This window comes from Catharus ustulatus, chromosome Z (assembly GCF_009819885.2).
Source record: "Catharus ustulatus isolate bCatUst1 chromosome Z, bCatUst1.pri.v2, whole genome shotgun sequence".
Taxonomy (NCBI): domain Eukaryota; kingdom Metazoa; phylum Chordata; class Aves; order Passeriformes; family Turdidae; genus Catharus; species Catharus ustulatus.
In genome coordinates, this window is record NC_046262.2 from 11,813,866 (window position 1) to 11,840,444 (window position 26,579).

Genomic DNA, 26,579 nt, shown 5'->3' on the forward strand with positions numbered 1-26,579 from the left:
AAATATAAACCCAAGGATGCTTTGCTGACTAGGAGTTTACACACAGAAACAGGACTTCAGGCATACCAGCTGCTGACCAGTTACTGTTGTGGAAAAAAAGTATTTTGTATCTAATGGTCTAAAATGTGTATTTCTCCTTTCAAAAACAAACGAACAAATGAAAAAAAAAACAACAACAAAACCCTACAAGTAGAAATTTTCTAATAGTGTAATAGGGAAAATTAGGCATAAACTCAAATCTCAGACTGAAATAGCTCATTGAGGACATTGGACTGTTCTTCAAAAATCATTTTATTCCATTGACTCTACTGTACTAATTAAAGGGAGCAAGTATACTGAAGCTGTAGGACTTCTAGCATAGGTTCTGTGTTTCAGTTTTAAAACAATTTCTTGGAATTTATTATTGAAAAATCAGATTCAAAGCTGTTTGGTTTAAAAATTATCTAAAGAAAACGTGCTCAGTGTATTTTATGTTTCATCTTCCAGGAGTTCAGTATCTCTGCATTAGTGTGCCCCGCTGTAATCCAAGATTACACATACATGATGTGCAGCATGCTTTCAATATCTAGAAAACTAAAAATTGCAGCAACTCTGGATTTGGTAAATTCTAAAATTCTTTATAATGCAAAATCATAAGTACAATATAAACAAATACAATTGACACAAAACTATTCATAATATTGTAACTATTCATAATATAGTAGCTATTCATGATGATTCCTAGAATCAATAGTTCATGCCAATTTACAGAACAGTGATCAAGTCACGTGAGCAGTCAGAACTATCAGATTAACAATTCAGAATTGTTAAAGTTGTCCTAAGTAGATTTTTTCCTCCCTTTCCCTGCATCTTTTCTCTCTCTTTCTCCTCTTGTAATTATATAGATATACCTTCTCCTTGCCTTTCCTATATTCAAAATATTCTCATTTCTTCTCAAACATCTTTGTTAAAGAACAAAACAGTGCCTTGCTTTGTGACACTCTGGAGAACTCCCTCTCATGTCTTTATTTCATACACAGTGCTACTTCTCAAGAGAGGGAAGGGGTAGGTGAAGGGAGAAGACAGGCGTAAAGGCTGGGGGTTTCTTTGCAGTTTTACAGACTTATGCATACCCTCTTCTTTCTTTTCTTCCCTTCCTTCTCCCCAGCCTCCCTCCCTCCCCATCAGTACTTAAAAAATCATTCCCATTCATGTTGTGTGAGCGCACACGCTGGGAGAAATTACAGGGGCTCTGCTCCAGATCGCCTTGACAACCCCAAGGCATCCCTGTGGTGGGGACTGGTGGCACGGCAGAGTTTCCCAGGCCCCCTGGGGAAGGGAGGCAGAGGAAGAGGGGAGGCAGAGGTGCTGGAGCCAGCAGCGTGTGGAGCAGAGAGCAGCAGTGGGATGAAAGGGGCACATACATCTCCCGCGGGACAATGGGGGTTTTGCTGGCTGACTGTGAAAAGACACACTGAGGACACAATGCTTTGTGATACATGAAAGCTCTGGGGAGCTTTCCAGAGCCCCACTCAGCTCCAAGAAGTCTTGTCAACATCTTAAAATGCAAAGAAAACAACCCTTCATTTTCTCGTGCTTTAGAAACAGATTTTAAATATTATTTTAGACAATTGTTGTTGTTGGTATGCTGGAAACTTCTGCAGTTTGCAGGGTTCCCATTAATTGCGGTGGGAGGGGAGACTGCCCAGCAGGTCCTCAATAAGGGCTCTCGGAGGTGAGCACTTGCTTCATCCTCCTACAGCTTTTGTTCATACTCAGGCCTGCATCCCTCTGCTTTCTGCCATACCTGCCACGAGCAGCTACAGCCCAAGGAAAGAGGAATTGCTGTTCCCTATGTCCGAGCTGAGAAATAAATTACATGATAGCAAGAGCAGGAATGAGACTAAGCAACCTAAAATAAGGAGCCATATAATCCCAGCTAGAGTGCACCCCAGGAAGCCAGGCTGGAAAGCAGCTCACAAAGACAAGAGCATGACTCTTGCTCTCTGACAGACTCTCACCACTCTTTCACATGGCTCACTGCTCTATCCCAGAATCAGACCAAGAAAAAAATAGGATCAAAAGATCTAATCCTTCAAAACAGCAATCTTTATTGGTGATGTATGACCTACACTGGCTTCTAGTGATTTTTGGAGTGTAGGAGGATCAAACTACTATAGAGAGTGAAGTACAAAAAACAGGCTTGGTTAAAGCACAGGCAGGTGTCCCTGCAAATCCTCTAAGAATGGAAGTACTCACCCTCCGGTCCTAAATCTATTATCTGTAAAGGCCAGAATACTGGGAACTGACTGATCCAAAATCTCTGCATTTTCAAACATTCCTACTAAACTGTACTGGTTAAATTTTTGTGCTCAGGTTGTAAAACAAATGAAAAAATGGTTTTATCCAAAACAAAAAATAGATAGACTGTTGTTTCTACTTTAGGAGGAAAAAGTAAGAACAGAAAAAAGCCAAATAAAATATTAAAAAATTAAATTGACTGGACTAGTATGTAAATATTCATTTTTTACTTTGTAAGTAATGTTTTATTTCAAGTTTCGTATTAATACTTTGAAAATCAAATTTGTAATGAATGCTGTCTGATATAAATGCTGTGCAGTATGATAGCAGATCTGAAATTCTCAAAAAAATATTATTTCTTTTATTGGCTAACAGTATTTGCATTATTTCATATTTACATTGCTTGAGGGCTCTAAAAAAAAAACTAACCTTCCGTTCACAAATAAGAGGGTTACAGGACTTCCCATTTGTAAAGTTAAAAAAGCTGTTTCTAACTTTCCATTTGCAACCATTGCAACCATTTTCCTCACAGCATTTTAAATCATAAATGTAAACTTATCACAAACATAATAATTCAGTTTTGTAGATGGAAAAGCTGAGTAGAGAAATGAAGGCCCAAACGCTTCAAATGTTGGATTTCTATGTTCAGTTTCTTGCTGTGCCAGTAACTCTTTGTTCTTCCACTACAATGGCACACACATAAACCAAGCAATTCAGAATCTAGTGATGTCCCTTTGCAATTCCTTTTGTGGGTACAAATCTTACTGGCTCTAATGGTTTCTGCCAAGAGGGCAGAAAATGAAAAAAGCTGAACAGAGAGGGTAAGTATGAAGCATGTGATTGGTTTTATACTTCAAGGATTTGATCAGAGCCTGGGACACATCCTTGATCTCAGCAACATCAGGGACTAGAATGCTTTCACTGTAGCTTCAAAAAAATGTATCACTTCCTTTAAAAGACAGGCAGAAGTCTTATATATCTAAAGTAATTTTAAAAACATTTAGTTTTGACTGGTTATGATTCGAGTTCCCATATTATTTATATTCTTATAGTCATCTTGCCTTATTTTAAATTTCTCCTGTGAGATGGATACCCAGAGTATATGTTCAAAGGTGGCATTCATATAAATGTGTCGGCAGTCTTTGTAAGTATGGATTAGGCAATTTCATACAGGAGGAAGAAATAAAGCTAGGAGATCCTTTTCTAACCCCTTTTTTCATTCTGCACTTTGAAAACTCGATTGCAACAAGAAGCATGAGCACTGCTTTGAGGCAGATGGCACAGCCTTCCTGATGGAATATGGGCAAATATCAAGGAGAAGGAGCAGTGGGACATTTTAAGGAGAACTATCAAACTTAACTGCATCTGCCAGAAAGAGAAAGAGCATTTCCATTTCTGACAGCCCTCATGAGACATTCCTTCTCAGAGGCTCGGAACTCTTTCCCTGGCAGAACTGCACCTTCTATTAAAAAACACATCGCAGCCATTCATCAGTGCAATCTGGGAAAAAATCCTATAGAAGATGCCATAGGGAGCACCCTAATGTTCATAGTAGATCAAAATAGAGCCAGGAATTAGGATTAATGTAGCAAGTTCTGCAAAGTTTATGAAAGACTATAAAGTCTTATTCATGCAATGGTAAGGATTTTCTGGAACGGGCTAGCAGCATTTAATCTGTTTTAAACTCTCAGAGTTTGGGACAGAGGTAATCTAATTGCCCTTTGGAAATGAAAGAAATCTCTTCATACATGCTAATTGTTCCAAACATTATCAACATTACTTCAGACTACTCTCTTTTTCTATCTTACAATTACAAATTATGTACAGCACATTTTTCAGACTATGGTAACTGCATTAATCAGAAACCATGAATTGTCTGACTGGAATATAGGGAGTGCTATGCTGCATCAGACCTATAATATTTACTTTTAACGAAGTGTTAAGAAAGCACAGAAAGCTGTAACTCTTTTAATAGAGAATTATATAGCTGGGGTGGGATGGGAATACACTGACAGTATGAACTGCAGAAGATGGATGTCTTGCCTTGGGTAGCTTTAAGTGTGGTCATCAAAACTCTTCCCACAGAACTATTTTCATCATGTTTAGTTCATCCTCTTTACTCAAAACTGTATGAATGTCACTGTGCTTGAATTTACTAGGAATTGCTGCCCTGGATAGTAAAGCCTCAGGGAAGATGGGAGTCCGAGCAGTAGTCTACTACATGAGCACTACAATCATTGCTGTGCTGATTGGCATAATCATTGTGGTCATCATCCACCCCGGGAAAGGTACAAAGGAAAACATGCACAGAGAAGGCAAAATTGTGCAAGTGACAGCAGCAGATGCCTTCCTTGATTTAATCAGGTATGGCTATAATATTGCACATTTTCTGTACCAATAGCTATGACAGTAATCTTAGATTCACAGAGAACAAAAGGAGAGAATTTTAAACAGTGACTGCATAAAGTTACCAAATTTCTTTCAACTGTGTGATATCAACATCTCTGACTCTTACAATGGTATAAAGGGATGCATGGATTTGTTTCCAAATCAAGCTGTTGCAGAGGAGAAAACTGCTTTTAATGCTAGAAGGAAGATTCTTTCTTTTTCTTGCTTTTTCTTACTTTTTCTTGCTTTTTCTTGCTTTTTTTTCCTTGCTTTTTTCTTTTTTCTTTCTTTTTTTCCTTTCTTTCTTTCTTTCTTTCTTTCTTTCTTTCTTTCTTTCTTTCTTTCTTTCTTTCTTTCTTTCTTTCTTTCTTTCTTTCTTTCTTTCTTTCTTTCTTTCTTTCTTTCCTTTTCTTTTTTCTTTCTTTCTTTCTTTCTTTCTTTCTCTTTCTTTCTTTCTTTCTTTCTTTCTTTCTTTCTTTCTTTCTTTCTTTCTTTCTTTCTTTCTTTCTTTCTTTCTTTCTTTCTTTCTTTCTTTCTTTCTTTCTTTCTTTCTTTCTTTCTTTCTTTCTTTCTTTCTTTCTTCATGGGTCTTTTTTCCTCCTTCCATAGCAGACCTTATTACTGAATTCCCCCCCCATTTCTTCCAAGCTGCAGTGGTTTCCTCTCTTCACTTGAACCCCTGATTTAGTTATATATTTTAATTTTGAATTGTAGCCACCAATCTGGGTGCATCTGCTCAATTTATTCAATTACATGAATGGGAAATAACTTCCAGGAACAGGCAAGTAAAATGCTTGAAATAGAGGGCACAGACATAAAATCATGTTTTTTCCTTGCTCAGAGACTCCGCAGTACCTCTTTTACAGAGCTAATATGTCACAGATATATTCCAGGAAGTAGGGAAGCTGAGGTTTTGAACTCAGGAGCTTTTCCACAGGTAAAACCACCAAAATTTTGTGTTCCACTAACCCATTTGGAGAATCCGGAGACACGGAGAAAGGCTTCCAAGGATCACGCTGCCAGAAAGGGGGACTACAGAAACCTCCATGAAGAGGTTTGCACTCAGATTCCTCAAGATTCGTTCAGTTAGGCTGCTTCTGAATCCCTCAGAAATGCAGAAAACAAAGGAAAAAATAACAACCCCCATCTGCAACAAATGTGCACAGACATGTATGTATGATTATTATTATACAATGTGCAATCTTCTGAAAGATTTGGGCGTAACCACAACAGGACTAAATCAAGTGATAAATATTAAGTATTTGACTACATACATGCAAAAATTTTTTAAGAACTCAAAATACATTAAATATTATTAAATTATTTATTAGTCTGGATTCATAATGCTTTAATAAGTACAAAATTAAAAGTGAGGCCATAGACCTTTGTTCATTTGGTAATTTAGCTGATATACTTCTGCATAACCAGACCTGCTATGCAATACTGAATACAGAGATTCCAATTATAAGGAACTATCCAACCCTACATTTCATCCTGGTAAAGCTAACCAGGCCAATGCTACATTCAAAGTTCTACTCACTGTATCTTAGGATTCCTCAAAATTTGGTGTTCAATTCTTTTTTTAGCTGTGTCCTTACTAAAGGAATTATTAGTGTATTACTCCTCATGTTATATTCTTTCTCTTTCACAGAAATATGTTCCCTCCAAATCTGGTGGAAGCTTGCTTTAAACAGGTAAAAAATATTTTTTCAAATTCCATATAAAGCATGAAAAAGTAAGAAATTAAATGTAAACACATTTGCCTTAGGAATATCATGTTCTTGTACTTATAGTAAAAATATAACTTACATTTGCTGCCAGATTTAAAAAAAAACCCCTGAACTGAACCAACCAAATCTATGCTTTGTTTCCAATCACATTGAGACAACAGTATTTGCTATAAGAAGTGAAGAAAATCCACACAACCTGGCAAATCAAAAAATTGCTTTTTTTCAAATGTCAAATTCATAAGTTGGCAGCAACCTTCATCAAGGTGAATTCAGGATCTGCTTTTCTAAAACAGTGTTATGCTAAACTGGGAGATACTGAGATATTCACCATCTGTGCAAAGACTGGAAGATTTTCAAGGAAGTCATGTGCCAAGTATGCATACATTCAAAACAGAGGGAAAAAATTTGTGGACGTTAACAAAAAAAGCAAATTAAGAATTTCTTGTCACCTACAGTAGAAGTCCATAGGAGTGGTTTTTTTATGTTGCTTCTCATAATCATTAGCTTGGTCTGAATCTTAGCTGTTCTTTGGAGAAAATAAATAATAACTAGTTACATTGTTTTTTTAAAAAGGAGGACATTAGCTATACAGTGAAACCTAGAATGTATCTTTCCATAATCAAATTGTTTCATATTGACCTAACAGACAATCTTGAACTGATGTTTTTTACCAGTTACTGCTGTAGCAGTAAAAAAGCTGACATGTGGAGGTCAAGAAGAGCATAAAGTATAAACTTTCCAAAATCCAGCTGAGTTACATCTTGCAGAAGAATTGAAAAGAAATTATAACAATATCTTTAGTTGTATAAACAGAAACCAATAAAAAGGAGTCACTTTCTGCATTAAAGATTTTTAGATTAAGGATTAAAAAGCCAACTAGACCCAGGTCCAAATGCTATGCCTTGTCTTCAGCAAGGATAAACTCAGTGCAGTGATGCAAAAGAGCAGTATAGAAAGGCAAAAGTTCCACATCTAAACTAGAAATAAATTCAAAGAATGTAATGTAATAAAGTACAGGAATTATATGATCTTTATCTCAAAATACTGAAATAATTAGGGCATAAAGTTGTGGATATAGCAGCAAGTATTTTTCATAAATCTCTCAAGTTTGGAAGTTATTATCTAGAGCTCTTGAAAGCAATCAAAGTGTCTTCCAGATTGCAGTTTCAAAAACATTTGGGAAATTATTTAAGCAGATAGCAGGCCATTAGTTTGATCTCAGTTATAGTGAAGAATATAAATGCCTTAAAGGAAAAAGTAGAGACTTCGTAATAAACAAAAGTGAAAAATATATAAAACAAACAAACTAGAAAAACCACAAAAGTTTCTGAAACATAATTTGTACCATTTTTCTTCTATAATATTGCTCATTTCCTCTTTCTTTCTTTCTTTCTTTTAAATTTGTTGTTGCTGCTTGTTTTGTTTGGGTTTTTCTATTTTGTCTATTTTGTTTTTTAGGGGTTGGGGGGTGAGGTTGACTTCTGAGAAAGAATAGAGTTTTAACATGACCAAAATTGAAATGGTTGAGCAGGGGACTGGAAGAATTTTAAAATTTGTGGAGACAGCAATAGAAGTTTCTGAAGGACTGGGAGTTGATATTTTTATGAATGACTTGCCATAAGATGCACACAGTTAAATTTACAGATGACAAGAAAGTCCAAGCATTTTGTGTTGAGATATCAAAATAAAATGCTAAAGAAGTTGATAAGATCTGACACAACACAATTTTGTAAAGTCACAGCAACAAAATAACTCAGCTCTTGCATGTGTTGGCATGTTTTGTTACCTTCTTGTAGCTCTTCAACGCATGTGAGGTAAACATTTATGATTTAACAGTAATTTCTGCTTTGACATGGCAAATTATCATCCAAAAAATCAAAAATGTTCAATTCACCTCTAGGATATATATAAGTGACAGAACACCAAGACATGAACTAAAACCAGAGAATATGTGAACATATGCAGTTTTCTTCCTTCATAGATTCATGCAAAATAAACACAGTGAAGAGGGGAGTTGTTGGAATATCAAAAGAACACAATATGTAAAGCAAAAAAATATTGACTGAGAAACTATTCAACTCCAAAAAAGTGGGAACAGACCTAGGATAAAAACATGCAAAAAGAAATGGAAATCACTATTACTGAATTTAAATTGGAAATTAGTAACATTTTTAACCCCACAAAACTTAAAGTTGAATTCCTGAAACATCTTCATTTAGGAATTGTAGGAACGGTTCAGGAATTTTCCAATATGGTTTAAAAAATTCTTTTGATAGTATTCTACTGCAACAGAAAACTTGGCTCAATAACCAGCAGTTCTAAACCTATGTTCTTAATTAAAGATGTCCTGTAGATTATGTTAGCATCTAAGAATCTTGTATTTCTCATGTGCTTTAAAACTTAAGGAGGTTTCTAAAAAACAATCTAGAAAAAAAAGGACATATTTAGTGAAAGGTTTTACTGACTTTCAGCAGCAACTGAAAGTACCTGGATTTTCTGAAGTAGCAGAAATTTAAAGGATTTTTGTCATATCATTACTTTGAATTGGTACCAAACCCTAGATTTTTGCATAAAAGTTATTTTGTTGTACAGATTCATGAAAAAAAGGTCTTTAATTACAAGTGTGTGTAATATTCTCAGGTATCCAGATTGTTTTGTACATCTGGACCCACAATTTTCTTCTCAAAAGTTTCCATTCATTATTATGTATGTTTCTCAGAAGATTTATGAAGAGGAATGATCCATCTGGCACAAATCTGTTTCTGTAACACCGTGTTTGATGGTGCAAACACTAAACACAGAACTTTCTCATAGCTGTCCACACTCAGTGGTGTAATACCAACCCACAGCTTTACACACCTGGAATTCATCACTGGAATATGCACTGCACATTTAACTCACATCTTTGGGTAGATCAGATGTGCACATCATGTCTTACAGCATCCTTAAGCAGTTTCTTTCCCAGTTTTTATGGAAGCCACGGGAAGGTGTGAAATGAAATAAAGAGCATAACCAACGTGGGAGAGATTTCAAGTGGAGCTGGCAATGCTTGATATGGCTGCTGCTGGGAGACAGTCCCGGAGGGACACTGGAACTTAGGACTTATCTAGGAAATATCTTCCTAAATTTTCTACTGTTCCTGTTTCAGTTGTTTGGGCCTTTGGATTTCATTTCCTTTTTCTTCCCAACAAGACTGCCTCCCCTTCTTTTACTTCCCATCATTCTCCTTCTTTGTACATTTGCTTTTTCCCTTTTCCATTTGACTGACATGAATTTTCAAATATGATGGGGAGTGGTTTGGTTCCCTCAGATCCTTTCATGTCCCATATACCTCCATTCAGGTTCATCAGGTGATTCCAAACCTTTGCTTAAAGTGGGAGGGACTATTCTCCTCCAAATTCTACCTGGAGATTCAGGGACTTGAGAGATATGGAGAGATAAGCCAGACAATGGGGGCTGAGACAAGGAACTCACTGAGTACCTCAGTCTTCTCTGGCTGATTGTTCAACAGCAGATTATTAATCTAAATAACACCTTTTCTGATGATGGTTGCTTTCATATGAATGTCATGACATTCACTATGCACGGATCACATGAGGTTTTGTGATTTTTATGAGTAACAAGAGAATCTGAATAGATTGACTGCACATAAATATTTCACACTTACCTAAAATTAGATTACTTTGTTCAAAATTTTCTCTGTGTCCCTGCATACACACCCAGTTTAGGGACATCTAAAGAAATCTTTGGGTTTATCTTTCAGCTCTAGCCACTATCTCTTTCTCTTTCTTTGCTAAATTAAAAGATGCTGTCTAGCCTGGGGCTGAGCACTAGTAAGCACTCTGCTTGTTAGGCAGATGCTGCTTCTTAGCTGCTTGTTCTTCGTGCTGTGCTCTGGAGGTCTATCAAAGGGTGGAAGCCACACAAGCAAACTCTCAAAATCAAGAGAAACAGAATCAATCTAAAAATTTGGGGAGGGTCATTCTACTGTGAATAGGTAGAATTTGATGCCAGCTGAAGCTTAAAGATCTGCATCTGATAACTGCATTCCTTCTGAGATCTTTTAATTACATAGTCTTTCCTGAACTTGTCATTATCAAGGGAATTGTGTTAATCACATATCCAGAAATTAATACTATCTCTGGTGTTTATTTTTCATGATAATTTAAGCTAGTAAAGATGTATTATGACTTGTGTCATCAACTTTTACACAGAAAATTTAGAATGCTTTTGCACATATCCATAAGGAAAGCAAAGAAAAAAATTAAGATGTAACATCTCTGTCTTTTAATATTTTTGGATTGCTTTTAACCAAACTTCTTGCTTCCAAATTCATTATTCACCAAATGCTGCATCATCATACAGACTTAACACAGACAGTACTAATGACTATCTCAGAGTAAATTATGACAGCAAATTATTAATTTCCAGAATAGTTACCATTGCAATTACCTTTCCTGCAAGTTAAACCACTGGGATGTGCAGCTGCCAGGTTATAATGTTGCTTCTTTAGAAGTCCTTCAATATATCCAAGTCAAATGGCTGGGTATATTGTATCACTAATAAAGCCAAAATAATAACGTGTAAGTGACTGATTCATTGCATTGTTCAATACAAAACCTACATTATCTATTTCATAGTGAGCTAAGTTAATTAAAAATAATTTTTCAGTTGTTCATTACCACTCTGTCTTGTAAAAAAAGGCCAGAAATGCATTACTTTTGTGTTTTTCTTGCAGAGGTGATTGTTTATAGAAAGTTGTCCAAATTAATACGTTCAAATAACACTTATCTCACTCTTCAATTGTCTTCTGTACAAAATTATAGGACTTCACAGGTGTTACCTATTATCAGTGTATGGACCTCGGATCTCTCTTCTTAAGCCTACAATGAGTGGTTTTATTTTGCCTGATTTCTTCTATTTCTGAAAGCTGCAAAGGAACAAGAAACAGCGGAATCATGTGAAATAAAACCGTCAGTTTGAGCTGCACTATAAGCTGACAACTCTGATTGCCACCGAGATAAAAATCCACTGAAAATAGGAATGTTATTAAAATCAAAATATTATTGTACCACCAGTTGCTCTGCAGAGCAGTAATATTTAACCCTACTAGTAATTCATTTATTTCAAAACAGCTTCTAATATTTTGAAGGTGGTCCTTCATTCAGTCACTTCCTATAAGCAATTCGTTTTTTCACCATTTCACACAGAGAAAATATATTTTGTGGAGGTTGAGCAATTTTTTGTTTTGCCTTTAATATCGCTTGAAGAAGCAACAGTAAGAATAAAACTCAACTAACACCCTACATTTCTTTCCTCAGTAGACATATCCATTGTGTTGGCTGTGTCTGGTTTGCCTTGATTTCTTTTGCTTCACCAGGAAAATTTTCATGACTTTTGATAGACAACTTTGGGCATAAGACAAATCCACAGACGGCATATCTACAGGGATCTCCAGGAGCTCAGTCAGCTACAATGAAAGAAGGAGCAGCTCAAGTAAATATTTAAATGGAAATAAAGTTGCTCTGATTTCTGTTGCTTAGGTTAACATTTTGAATCTCATTCTATGCTGTTTCTCCCCTGGAAGGGGTTCTAGAAAGACTATTCTCCCTAATAATATTTCTGAATACTTAAGTCTGATTCGTAAGTTAACAAATAGATAAAACCTGCATCTCTGTGGGCCAGTCTGGTAGCTGAAATGGAGAAGGGCTTTGCTGAGTTCCTAAAAATCATATTATACTCCTAAAGACACTTAACTAATGAATTAAAAGCATGTTCCCGCTGTGACTGAATTCCAGAATGAGCATAAAATGAAGGCATATTCTTATTACCACCTGAAATTCTTTCTAACAGAGGTTTTTGAAGGTAAGAACCTTTGTATGATTGTCAGTCCCCCACCATAATTTTGTAGCTGCATGGGCAACTCTGACCTAATCTGACATGAAGGGGGCAATTCTCAGAAAAATAAAGATCATGCTGCCTCTGATGGAAAAGTGATTTATGACTTTGCTCATGGCTTGTTCCAACAGGCAGGCAGCTCACATCCAGCTCTGCCCAGCAGTTGTATCACATTTTGGAGCTAGTCAGGTAGGAATGAGAGAAGAACCTGAGCTAATGGAGGAGATTCAGAACCAAGTACGTTATGATGTGCTTGGGAAAGTGGGAAGTGAGTAGGAAAGTTCATAAGAAATTAGGTTTTCATTCCAGAATTCATTGTTTCAGAACTTATTAAACTGCTTGCTTTTCTACTTTCATCTAATCTCTGTGCCTGCAAATGCAATATAGTTACATCCTTCAGACATTTGTAATAAGGAATTTGCACCTAAGGTTTTTTCCTATTGAGAAATAGCAATAAAAATATAAATGTAACACAATTACCACACCTGGTAAAAAGAAAAAGATTGTTTGATGTGAAGTGTTAGGCAGTGTTTTAACATTCCTGGCAGAATAAAAAACACTTTAACGAGCACTTACATTACTTCTCCTTTTACACTTTAATACCACCCTGCTACCTGGAGACAACCCCATCCCTTCTTCCCTGGTTGTGTAGTTCCAGTCTCTGCTTTCTTCCCTCTCTGATATTTCAACAGTCAGTGGGACCTGATTCACTTCCCCAGACTTTACCCAAAAAGTGGTGACATTTTTTGCTTGGTGAGATTTCTGCCACTTTAAAAAGTAGAATTTTCTCACTAAGAGATCAAACAAGAATTATCACAGGTTGGATGTGAGTGGCTGAGGCAGTGGAACTGGACTTTTTCATGTCAGCCAACTGCTCATACCCCTCTCAACTGAATTCTGTACAGCCCAAATCTGAAAAGATTTTAGCAAATTTTATCAAAACTCAAGAGTATCTGACCTTCATGAATCTTGGTTCTGCTACATATTATTCAGAAACCTTCCATAAATGTCCAGTAAGCAGGTTTTATTTGACATTCTGAGAGACAGAGCCTTTAGAGGAATATCTCAAACATGTGGAAGGAGTGCATAAAACTACTCTGGTGCAGAAAGTAACATTAAATCAGGCTGGTGTTGATAGATGATATTTGGGCTTTCCATCTTGGTCATAATTGCTTCATTTCACTCAAGTACTTTTCAAGGGTTCAACAGGTCTGCAGATATCAGTAAGGATACTAAAACTTTTCCTGTTAGCTCCAAAAGAATAAAAATCCAAAGTTGCTGAATAACCTCAACACCAGCATTCTACTGCTTTAATGGACTAGCATCCTGAGATATGTAAGAAACATTATACTAGTGACATTCAGTGTGCTTTTTGTTCAACAGAGTTTAACCAGGACAGAGCTGTGGGGCTTTTTGAGCCCAGACAGAAATATTCAGAGTGTAAATTTCTCTTTGGAAAAACATTAGGGGGTGAAGGACTGGTTTTCAAAGCAAACATTTAGGACCATATAGAGATTCAAAAATTAGTTCTTCTGTTCCATAAAGGAAGCATTTAAAGTATAACCCTTTCCTTAATTAAGGTATGTAGTGACGTGTACTGCAGAGTAAACTAAAGGCTTTGCCACAACAAAAGAAAAAAGAGGTATGTTCTATTTCAGTTAGCTTCAGCCTTATTTTTTTTAGCACAAAAAAGATGAAGAAATAAAGAAAGTCCAGAGCACAAGAAAATATTCTCACTAGCCAAGAAAAGGCTATAAATATCTGGAATTTTGTTGTTAGGAAAAATAATGATTTATATAAAAAGCAAATTAAGAATCAATAATTTTGTTACAGACAAATGTGCATCTTTGGCTTCAGCCTATTTATCAGAAAATTATTTCTAGAAGCTAAAGCTGAAGATTTAGCTTTTCAAATTAATATGGACTTTTGCTGCATTCAGGAAAACCAAGTTTCCATCGTAGTACATTTTACCTAGAAATATTAATCAAAAAATTCGAATGTCCTACAATAGTAAATAATAATTTAATTTGTGATTTTAGCCTTCTTTTGCTATGATTCACCAATTTTCTCTCTTTCTTTTATTTTCGTTTTAACAGTTCAAAACCAACTATGAAAAGAGAAAGTTTAAAGTAGCTATCCCATCCAATGACACATCCACAGTGACTTCCATAATAAGCAATGTGTCAGAAGCAATGGAAGCTCTCACCCGAATGAAAGAGGAAATAGTTCCTGTTCCAGGTTCTGTGAATGGAGTGAATGCCCTTGGCTTGGTGGTGTTCTCAATAAGCTTTGGCCTGGTGATTGGGAGCATGAGGGAGCAAGGTCAGGCATTGAAAGACTTCTTTGATAGCCTTAATGAGGCTATCATGAGATTGGTAGCTCTAATCATGTGGTAAGTGCCTCTTCGATAAATTCTGTTTTAAGCTACTAACAATATTTTTTCATCATAGTCAGGCACTGAGTAGCAAGAATCTATTTGGCAGAAAGTCAGACAATGAGATTGTATCTACCTTGGAACTTTATTCATGAGTGAATGCAAGAGCTCTAACTCTCTGTGACAATAATCTGCCCAGACATACAAACTCTTTCAGAGGGTTTCACATTTGACTCGAAAAAATCAGGGTCTATAGCAGAAGTTGTTGCCCTTATACAGACCCCTTCTCTGTCTTCATAAAGATAGCAATCACAGCAATAAGCTATTGAAGTTTCCTTACATCCTAATCTGAGTTCATTAAAGGAAACCGACAAACCTCTCCCATAATCTTATTTCTACACAGCAAGACCTTGTTATCATAATTTTCCAACACAGCTGGTTCCTGTAGTTGTGGGGTTTATATGTATGTCCTTGCATTGTAGCTGCGCTGCTCACACATGCACATAATTTTCCTGCTTTTTCTATCGCATCCATTAAGTAAATAAAATAAATACCATTTCCCTCAAGGTATGAAATCTTTTCAGAAATTAAGACTCGTTATTTTCCAGGTAGAAGATCAGCTGTGAAAAGAAATTATATCTTGTTCCCTTCTTTAAGCTTTACTACAGGAAAAAAACTAACTTCCAAAAGTGTATCCAGGAGCACACATATATACTGCCATACTAGATACAAATCCAAAAATAAGGATATTTACTCCATTAACTAAAATATTTCCTCCTTCACAAGCAGATTTAAAATGTTAAAGCAGAGGATTCAGATGAATTTCCACACGGACTTGATGGCATAAAGGGCACTTGAGATAGAGTGGGTAGATTCTGTTCTGTGGTATCTTACTGTGAGAAGGCACGTGGACATTTATAGGAGTAGGGCTGTACCTAAAGTACTGCTGCAGCAGAATTATATTTGAGTTTTATGCTCAGCACCAGCTCTTTCTTCAGCTCTAGCTGTGCTTCGTGATAGGCAAAAGCAATTCATCCCACCTGGGGCTGCTGTTCCACAATGCAGCCAACCTTTGTCATGCAGATTCTTCATGCTGATGAACATATTTATGCAGTGCCCCATTAGATGATATGAGACACAGCCAGAAGTGATGCCTGGAAAGTAGAAAGATCTTCCCAAAAACATTAGAGTGAATATAAAAGCAAATCTTTACTTGAAATCTCTCAGGTTTCAAAATATGACAAAAATCACATGTCGATTATTATTTCTACAATATTCATAAGGCTATTCTATTATTTTACTTATCACACACTGTCCAATTAAAAGGTTAGTTAGTTAGGTAAAAATTCCTGGGGTCCTGGCCCACTGGAAGCAGTCCAGAAATTTCTTTTGCCCCATTTTTGATATGTCTAGTTCAGATTCTGGCTAGAAAACATCCTTGCAGCTGATACTCTTCTTGGAATAAAACTAAATATTTAGGAATGCATTTATAAGGTTAGCTTATTGCTCCTAACAGTGGGGAAGAAAGATAGGAAAAATACTAGAAGCTGTAGCAAAGTTACAAAGCTATAAATATGTGAAAAATATAAAAAGGTAAAAATCTTAGGCATCAGAAGTAACTTGAAATTTTCAGAAGTTACCAGACTTCTGGGTAGGTTTCTTCCCCAACAACATGGGAAACAGCACTGGAATAGAACTTGGCATAGTGTGCACTTATGTCAGTTCAACCTTCATTCACGCGGGCAGAATTACAGTAATTTCACGATTATAAGTCGCACCATTTTGACTAAAATTTTGGTCTGAACCCAAAGTGCGGCTTATAATCAGGTGCGGCTTATATATGGACAAAGAACGAAAAGTTGCTGTTTTAGTTTGGAGGACAGGTGTCTGCTGAGAAAGGCAGGAGTTTCTCTTTGAAATGGAGAATGCAAACCCCCTCTCTCCAAATTATTAGAATTTTGAAATCAAGGGGCTTTCAGGCAAAGATATGGGAATTAGGAATAACAGTTCTTTTCTAGGGAAATTAAAATAGAAATACACTACTACAAAGAAACAAACTCCAAACCCTGACACAGTCAGAGTACAACCTGACACCCCGTCAGGCAGGGTGTTGGTAGCAGTCCCGTTAAATGGTGATTGCAGTCCCCTTGCAGTGACAGATGTGGCTCAGTTGGAGCAGTGCTCCTGTAGAAGGTGCAGTTTCCCTCTGGAGGTCCAGTGGTGATGTGGAGAAATCCGGTTTTCCTCTGGAGTCCAGTGGAGAAAGGGGCTACCTTATTGTCCCAAAACCTCTGTTTTTATCTTGGTAAGAAATGTTGGGCTCTTCCCCCTGGCTGGAGCAACTTCCAATGGGATGCAGTAATTTTATCAGTCAGCAGTGGGACTCAATGGGCCATTAGCAGACTGGCTGGAGGAAGGATGGGGTGTGAAAAGATAAAGAACAATGCCCCGCCTGGTTTCAATGGATGGCCCATTAGCAAATTATCTGCCATTGAGATAAGGATCACTGTCCCCACCCTCAACAGATGGTGATAGAACAGATACCTTTTATCACACTCTGTATTGTAACATGCGGCTTATAATCAGGTGCGGCTTATGTATGGACAAAAACCAAAAAGTTGCTGAAACCCAGAAATGCGGCTTATACTCAGTGCGGCTTATAATCGTGAAATTACTGTATAATAGGATTGGCTAAACTAGCATTCAAATTACACTTGAATTCCAAGGAGAATTCATTTCCCTACCTATCCAAAAGGCATGCTACACATCTTGAAATCCTTGCCAGATGTTGAATCCACTGAATCCCTTCAAAAATATTCACTACTGTGATTCAATGCAGCTTGAATTGTTAAGAGTTGAAGAGCTGAATTTTTGAACTGATTCTGAATAGGAGCAGCCTGACAGTGAAATTCTGCATTTATCTGTATAAACACAAACAGAATAGATGGGGGAACCGAATCTCTGCTTTGTTTTGTGACACTGTTTTGATTTCTTATTTGCAGGTATGCTCCGCTTGGAATTCTCTTCTTGATTGCTGGGAAAATTGTTGAGATGGAAGATATGGGTGTGATTGGTGGTCAGCTTGCCATGTACACTGTTACAGTTATCATCGGTTTGCTAATTCATGCTGTCATTGTCCTACCTCTTCTCTACTTCGTGATCACTCGTAAGAATCCGTGGGTATTTATTGGAGGCTTAATCCAGGCATTAGTCACAGCTTTGGGAACATCTTCCAGGTATAACACAATTCTTTGAAGCTATGGGTTTTTTTAGTATTATTGGTTTAAAGAACAATTTTGTTTAATGCTTGTTGAACACCATATTCACTTGGGCACTGTATTTCAGTTCTGCTGCTCTCCGATACTGATTTGAATTCTGCTTTCTGTAAGAAACCCTAAACTGAGATGAAATTAATCTGTTTGGTGACTCAGACTGCATGGCCAGAACCCTTGTTAGTTTGGTTAGTCTTGGTGTTTGCTGTTCTAAGTAGCTTGTGATGATTTGATAATGAAGGGTAGAGCTGGCAAAGAATTTTTTGCATTGCAAAATGGAGCAGCAAACAGCTCTGAGAGGATTCCTATTGGCAGCTGATATTTTGTGCCCAAAGTCCTGATAGCCAATAATGTATACAGAACCTACAACAGAGGCCACTTTTGCTCTTTGCAGGTGGTAATAGTTATGTCATGTGAATTTAAAAAATCTGTTTGCGTTTATGACAGAAGGAAACATTAAAATAAAGTGTACATTTCTATACCATTCAATCTTTCATAAAACAGCTGCCATTTTAATAGATTTTAAAAATGTATCCTAAAGACAGGGGGTTTCAGTCAGATATTCTGTGATGCTAAATTTGAGTCTTTGATGTTTGAGATTATTTTGAAATAAAAACCTAGGCCGATGAAAGACAGCATACTGTACTGCGAGTGGATTTTTAAAAATCATTTAAAATTCAGCTGTAAGATGATTGTCAGCAAAGGGGGTTTTTTAACACAAAGGTATTTTTTTAATCTTCCACAACCCCTCTACTTTTGGTCAGTATTTTATCAATATTGATAGTGCTTTCAAAGACTAGAAAGCCCATTAAATATTTAGCAATGAAGGCTTCGCGGGGATCAAGAAACCTGAATTGCCATGTCTTGGAAAACGTCTTTATTTGGGTGTGATCAGATCTAGCTGTACATGCCTTAACTTTCTTCATAGGAACTCATAAAGTGCCATGTTGTAGATTTTTGGCCAAAACAACAATGACCACATGCTGACATTTTAGCTGTTGTTAAGTATTTGCACAGCACCAAGGCCTTCTCTGACTCTCACTCTGCCCCCACAGTGGGATTGAGGGGCTCACAGCAGGTTGGGAAGGCACACAGCCAGGCAGATGAACCAAAGTAAGTAAAGAGATATTCCATGCCACATACATCATGCTTGGCAACGAAAGGAGAAAAGGATTTCAGGAAGGTTGGCCAAGGACTCCAGAACTTGCTGGTCACTGATCCATCTGTGGGACTGGTGCATAAGCATCACCTGTATTGTTGTGTTTTCTTCTGTTCTTCTTTCAAACTTCTCCGACATTTATTAAACAATTTTTTTCTCAACCCCTCCATTTTCTTGTTCTTACTGTTCCTTTCAGTTTTGCCTGTCCCATCGAGGTGTGGAGGCAGTGAGTGGCTGTGTGGTGCTCAGCTGCCTACTGGTGTTAGCCTATAGGTGGGAAAATAATGCAACCATCAATCCAAATGCCCTTTTCAGGAGAGTCCACAAAAAAAACCTTTTTACAGAAGGTTTGAATAGCCCAACTGGTTTACCTTCAAGAAAACCATGCTTAGGGATGATTCAATCACAGCTCCATGACCTGAAACTGAAAAACGGGAATTTTAAATAGATTCTTGTGCCTGGCAGAAGAACCTTGCGACAAAATTCTGAATTTAGACACTTTTAGACCAGGGATTACATAGACAATGGCAGTAATTAACAGGTGGAAAAAGTTTCCAAAGCATCAGAAGGACCTTCACTATTAGAAATGCTTAAATTCAGCATTTGCATAAAAACCCAAAAATTATTCTGGTAGGTCACATAAAAAATAAGACAGAATTGTCTCGCCTGTCTCTTTCCTTCTTTGCAGAATTTATGTCATCTATTATTTTGTTTGTTTCAGTTCTGCAACACTACCTGTTACATTTAAGTGTCTAGAAGAAATCAATGGAGTGGACAAACGAGTTACAAGATTTGTACTCCCAGTTGGTGCTACAATTAATATGGATGGAACTGCTTTGTATGAGGCTTTGGCTGCAATTTTCATTGCACAGGTCAACAACTTTGATCTGAACTTTGGGCAGATTATCACAATCAGGTATGGAAACTGCGGTTACCTATTTAATAAAAACACCTTTGTGATGACCCCTTCCTGGTTTAAGGGGAATAAAACAAAAGCACCTAGAACTATAAAAAAGAACTGCTACAGTATCAGATTATCTGTAATATACATCTTCTTCACACAAAAGGATCCCCAGCACATATTCTCATTTAAATAAAATTTTGACAAAACTGTAACATGACACACCCATTACTGCACTTAATAAAGACAAGGACAAGATTTAATTAGTTTCAAATTTTTCTTTCTTTAGAGCTCATGTAGCTGTCGAGACCTACAGATTTGTAATGAGCACCTGTACATTTTGTATCTGAGTTTATACTGCATGTACAAAGCTGAAGCATAAAGTCATCACAATGTTATTGCTAGAAGCGGTAGTGGTTTCCTGGTTTCAGGATACAACTGGGGCTAGCTGTGTAAGAAGCAGTAATGCAATTTTATTACATCAGCTGACAGAAGTGGTGCACACAGGTTGTATTTTTAAGCACACAACCCTTCTTGTTTGAAATACAGCAGCAAACAACCCACTAGTTAACATTCAACGATAACTAATCTGCTTTAATTTCTTTATGTTTACCACTGTTTGAGGGAAAAGGGTGATGGGTGCAGAAGAAAGGAAGGTCAGTGAGGGGATAGGTGGGCACTGTGGGACAAAGACACATATCTATCACACAGGAATACTGAAAGTTCGGATACAGTGCTCCATAAAACCCAACAGTTCATTTCAGTAGTCATTAGCCTGAGGCAAAACTGTGCCTTCACCCTCCGAAGCAATTGTTTCACATTCATTAGTACTAGAGCTGCTCCCTGGAAAACCGCCTGAGAAAACAAATTCTCCCTAAACCAGGTGTGAACAAGTGTATTTCTACAAAGTGCTAGACTGCATGACTCAGGGTTTCTGGCAGCTTTCTGTTTTCTGATGGCAGAACTCCAACTGCTGGAGGACAGAGACTTCACCTGGCACGGAGCTGTAGTGAGGTGGACAGAGAGCAAAAGTTCTTGAGTTAGATCTGTCAGGATAAAACTATCTTCTCAGTTTTTCTTTCAACGTGTTTGAGCTTGTGGGGAGAGTTTTTTCAATGGGTGGGGAAATTTAACTATAATTTTTTTTTCTGACCCTTGGCATCTAGTAAGGAATTTATCACCTAACAAAATCACGTTTCAAAGTTTCTGGATAGAGGTTTAGTGAGACACTTTGGATCAAGGGTCATAGTCCCCTGCAGCTATAGGGTGTTCAGATAAGGGACTAGGCTCATCTTTTTATTTACTGATGAGTAAATGCCTTCTTGCTTTATCTCTGGTTTTAAAGTTTGACACATAAAGAGAGTTTTTGTTACAGTTTAATCACAGAAATCAATTAATTGCTCTTGCCATCTCTTTGCACAGCATCACTGCTACAGCTGCCAGTATTGGGGCTGCAGGCATTCCTCAGGCTGGGCTGGTCACCATGGTCATTGTGCTCACATCAGTAGGTTTGCCTACAGATGATATCACTCTTATCATTGCAGTGGACTGGTTCTTGTAAGTATTTTTATGGAGTTGTTAAGGGTTTAGACCATATTTAGGGACATTTTGGGTGTACTACAATGTTTTGCTCTGGAAAGCATCTGGAAACAAGTGTTAAAAAGAATCAGAATCACTATTTCTTGTTAGTAAGGTATTATTTAGAGCAGATGGTGAGGGATGTTGCTTAATTATGGTTCCTTTTGCATGCAAAAGATTACATAGAAATCTACATTGTTAAGATACTACAAAACTCAGATACACTGTAATTAAATAAGCAAAGAATTGTTTTAGTCTTTTATTTTTTGTAGGATGACAGTGAAAACTTTTCAGTCAATCAGACTTGGAACTGGATCAGATCCAACAAATTCATTGTAGCCTTGCTGACTGTCTAATCTAGGAAACATTCATCTGTCTATCCCATGAACAGAGAAATGAAAAATAATTGTGTAACTACCACCACAAAGTATTCCTCCTCAGTTTTTCTATTTGTGTATCTGTAGAGGATGACAGACACCTTTAGATATGTATTCTCCTAGGTCCGGGATATAAATGAGAGGAAGATATTTTCAACCTGTATTTCATCTAACACCTATTATTTAGCTTTTCTGGGGGCCCTTACCCTTCAATCTTCTCAAATGATCGCTGAAAGAAGTTGCCTCTGTTGTTATCAGAACATAACCTCTTCAACTGATTATTTAATCACCTGATGCAGGTGGATGCTTAGCTCACACTGCCAGTCACTCCTTGTCAAGCTGTCTTCTGCATCTGCAGGGCAGAGCCCTCTGAGAGGGATGAATTTTCATGTTTAATTTGAGTCATTCCTGCACAATTCCACCCTAAATTGCAGTAATTTCGCAAATACAAGCCGCACGGACTATAAGCCGCATGTCCGGGTGTTGGCAAACATTTCGTTCTTTGTCCATAAGTAAGCCGCATCTGAGTATAAGCCGCTCTGTCGTTCGCAGCGAGGACCCACGTGCAACAAAGTTGCCAAATAGTAACAGAACCGCGGCATGGTGGGATTTACTGGCTCGGCTAAGGCTGTGCAGGCTCAGCCTGCTCGGGGCTGCTGACGGGGCCAGGTGTCCCAGCTCGATGGGGCCGCTCAGCGGGGCCGCTCGGGGCTGGCTGGCTGCCGCCTCTGAGCTTGCTCGCCACGGCCCGGCACTGTCTCGTGGTGGCAGCAGCAGCAGGCAGCATGGAGCCCGCCAGCACCTACGGCAGCGGGTGGGGAAGGAGCACCCTCGCTCCCGCCACGGCGGCAGCAGGCAGGGGCAGGAGCCCCCCACTTACCCCACAGGCCGCGGGGATGTCAGCACAGAGCCCCCGCCTCCTCCCCACCTGAAGGAGGGAGCTCCCCTCTTCCCTCCCCCTCCTCATGCTGCCGGTACTGAGCTGGCCCCACCCACCGCGCAACACAGTAACCAATTCGTAACAATCGCGAAATCCTGGGTTTTACTGGCAGGTGCTCGGCTCGGCACCCTGGCTGGCACTTCCGGGTTGGAAATGTCAGAAAATTATTCACATATTAGCCACTCCTGAGTGTAAGCTGCATTTCCAGTGTGGGAGCAAAATTTTAGTCAAAATGGTGCGGCTTGTAATCGTGAAATTACTGTACACATCAAATCTTATGGACAGGAAACAAACAAACCTAACACGGTAAATTCTTTCTGGCTTACAATTCAGTGGATATAAACCCAAACTCTTGATACCAAAGAATATCAAGATGCCTCCAAGAAGCCATGTGCTCCCTTTGCCATCCTCATCACATGACGGTTTCTTGCTGTGAAGTTGCTAAGAGTATTGACGTATTTTGTGACTCCATATCCCTCCACATTTGTTAATTCCTGTAGAAGAAATCATGGCATTAACAGTTCAGATAAGCAAATGTATATGAAACAGGGGACTCATCTAGCAGCTGTTTGAGGGCTGTTTTAGCAGCTAGTCAGCTTGCTTCCTTGAGCAAGGGATGAAAGTAACTCAGTGCTTTTTCCCTAGGGATCGTCTCCGTACCACTACCAATGTCTTGGGAGACTCCATTGGAGCAGGAATTGTTGAACATTTATCACGGCACGAGCTGAAGAACAGGGATGCTGAGATGGGAAATTCCGTGATAGAGGAGAATGAAATGAAGAAACCATACCAACTGATCTCGCAAGAGAATGAGAATGAGAAACCAATAGATAGTGAAACCAAGATGTAGGCTAGAGAAAGCGTGAGTTCAACACCGCAAGTGTGGGAAAACACACACTTTTTCCGGCGATTTATGTCTTGAATTCACCAACTTCATCTATTCCTTGATTTCTCCCTTTATGCTCGCACTGGAAAGAATTAATGAAAATATATTCCAAACTAGCAGCGATCATGGTATATGTTGGCTTCCCACTTAAAAAAAAATTAACAGGCAACAACACTGGTCCTGCTAGACACATGCTAACTGGGGATAAAAAAAGAGATTGTGTATATGTTACTCAGTCCTGTGAAACTTTTTTTTTTTATGAACTGGAAAGTAAAAACAGATAACAGAGCCTGAAAATGGTTTTATTTTTTTAAATACCTGTTGCAAAATTCCTAACATCTATAAACACACAATCAACACTTCTGACTAGATAACTGCATCCAGCTAAGTAAATTAACAGGACTTTTGCTGTTTTATCTGAATTTTTTTTTTCTCTAGTGTTATATTATTGTTAAAATACTAGCAGGACAAATAAAAGCAGGAGATTAATTGAGGGGATAAAAAGGGGGAAGATATATAAATAAAGAAAAGACTATACCCCCAAATCAGCACTTTTACCAGCTGAGATGAAATATTTCTGAGAAAGTTATTTTATCTAGACAGTTTTTCAAATTAGATTCAGCTGATCTTTATAAAAATTTAGCCTAGTTGGCTCCCACTGACTCGCAAACATTTACGTATGCATACATGTACTTTCAATCTGGATTTGCTCCCTTAATTTCAACATCACAATCCAGTTAAACAATCTGTGTATGTGTTTGTAGGAGCAAAGCCCTGGTCTGGGACAGAAAATGTGTCTTCATCTCTGTTTGGATAAAAAAATTTGCACGTTCTGGATGCACTAATGAGCTATTTAATAAGCAATTATAAGAAGGCAATGCCAGCCTTCTACAGAAGGTGCAGAGGGTGAGATGTTCAGATCCTAAATGGGCTGCATTCTGAATCTGAATCCCTGAGACCAGCAGAGGTTTCCTGATTGGAAACCTTTCAAATTCTTGATCCACTAATAAATTGTAGAGGCATGAACTGGATTTACATTCTGCTATCTGGAGAAGGCTCCCTATCTTAATGTGAAATTTTTAATTCCTAGAGAGTTTACCAGTAGTACCTGAAAAAGAAGGTAAAATCCTTTAGAAAATAAAATTAATGCTTTTGCATTTTTATTAGGAAAAGAGATGCAAATTGAAAACTAGTAAAACTATAATATATGTTGAAATTTTAATTAGAAGGGATTTTAAAATGAAGTATTGTAAGAAATTTTCAGGGAATAGATAAGGAAAGAATGAAAAGAAAAAACAATGCACTTGTAATACATTGGCTTTTTTGTTCAAAATTTTTCCTGAGGAAGCCCTTTTCTAGAAATACAAATTATGTACTTTTTCCTTTTTGCCTTGTATTATTGGAAAGGTTAAACCAGAATGTTTTGTAATGCAGACGCAGTTGGGAGAAAGAGAAAATATTAATGGACAGGCACAATAATGTTCAATGTTCTATTTTATTAAAAATATTAAGCTTTCTCCTTTATTCCTCCCCTTGCCAAAATAATTCTGATGACTGAAATGAAGGACTCCTTGTATTGTCCCAGCTGCCATTCAAAAAACATTCAATATGTTGCATCTGTCACCTAAAGTCCATAAACAGGGTGTAAAAGTAACTAGCAAAAATGTCAGCATGCTGGTCAAAGACAAACCTTTTCCCAGACAAGATTGGTTTTTTGGGACTGAAAATTCCTGTCGATCTTCTCCAGCTGAGTAATTCAGAAAATATGAGCAAGAACTCTCAAGTGAATGAAGTGAGCAGAGTTTAATATAGGTTATTGAGTGTCAAACCAAGAAAGCCCTAAAAGAATCCCTAAATGAATGACTGAAAGAAAATATGGGTTGTTTTTACATTTTTGGTTTGGTTGTTGTTTTTTTTTTTTGCTAACAGAATGCAAATCTAGGATACAGACAGGCATTTTCTGATATATAATTAGAGATATTTTTATATAGATACTGTACTCAGAATGTGTGTATAAACATTAACTGTAGAATTTATGGCATAACATTTAAAATTTTTGTTAAGATTTTATTTGGAAATACATTGCAAAGACAATGTAAAAGGCTGTCTTTCTATGACATCAGCTGAGAAAAATGAATTGTGTCACAAAGAATGTGATCTTTTTTATACTAACTTTGTTTCTTATGGAAATCGGGTACTATAGAAAGATTCCTTTCCCCATGCCTCACTGGTTCTGCATTGGTATGCACCCAGGGTGGATTGAGAAACATTACTTTGTAGATGTATTTTCAATAAAAATAGTTTTACATTACTGCTCTTATTGTGATATAGATTTCTTTCAAAAGCTATCTAATACAAGCTTTGCACAAACTCAGAGATGACAAGCTCATAGTATGGGATTTCAGGAATTACAGGTCATTTTTTACAGCAGGGCTTTGAACAGGTCTTCCTCGCTACAAATACTTGTTTAGTTTCATTATCAAAAATAAAGAAGTAAAGGGTGGGAGGCAGGAACATTAAGAATTAAAGGAATCGGTGTTTATCCCACCAAAGTCCATTCAAATTCAAGTATGTTTATATATATTAATATCTGCAAAATCTGAAGGGGAAAAAAAAGGTGTTTACATTTTCAGTGATTCAGCTACTGCTTCATTTTGGATGCATAATTAGATGATTCAAACCCCAAATTCAGCTTTGTAACATAACAACCTTCCTAGACAATCCACTGTTATGCCCACGAAAGCAGTTTATAGTGTTGAGTTCATTTGACAAAAACTTCAGCTAGCAGCTATCATC

General features: G+C 37.5%; 1 protein-coding gene across 1 annotated transcript in view; it reads left to right on the top strand.

The window, feature by feature from the left end:
- SLC1A3 (solute carrier family 1 member 3) overlaps positions 1 to 26,094 on the top strand; it is a 67,426-nt gene extending 41,332 nt beyond the window's left edge. Inside the window, exons 4-10 of the mRNA XM_033085451.2 lie at positions 4,440 to 4,644; positions 6,320 to 6,362; positions 14,393 to 14,688; positions 17,673 to 17,906; positions 19,823 to 20,017; positions 21,425 to 21,559; positions 23,543 to 26,094. Of these exons, the coding sequence (XP_032941342.1) occupies positions 4,440 to 4,644; positions 6,320 to 6,362; positions 14,393 to 14,688; positions 17,673 to 17,906; positions 19,823 to 20,017; positions 21,425 to 21,559; positions 23,543 to 23,747 (1,313 nt within the window). The 3' untranslated portion in view covers positions 23,748 to 26,094. The remainder of the gene's footprint in view (positions 1 to 4,439; positions 4,645 to 6,319; positions 6,363 to 14,392; positions 14,689 to 17,672; positions 17,907 to 19,822; positions 20,018 to 21,424; positions 21,560 to 23,542) is intronic.
- Positions 26,095 to 26,579: the final 485 nt, after the last annotated feature.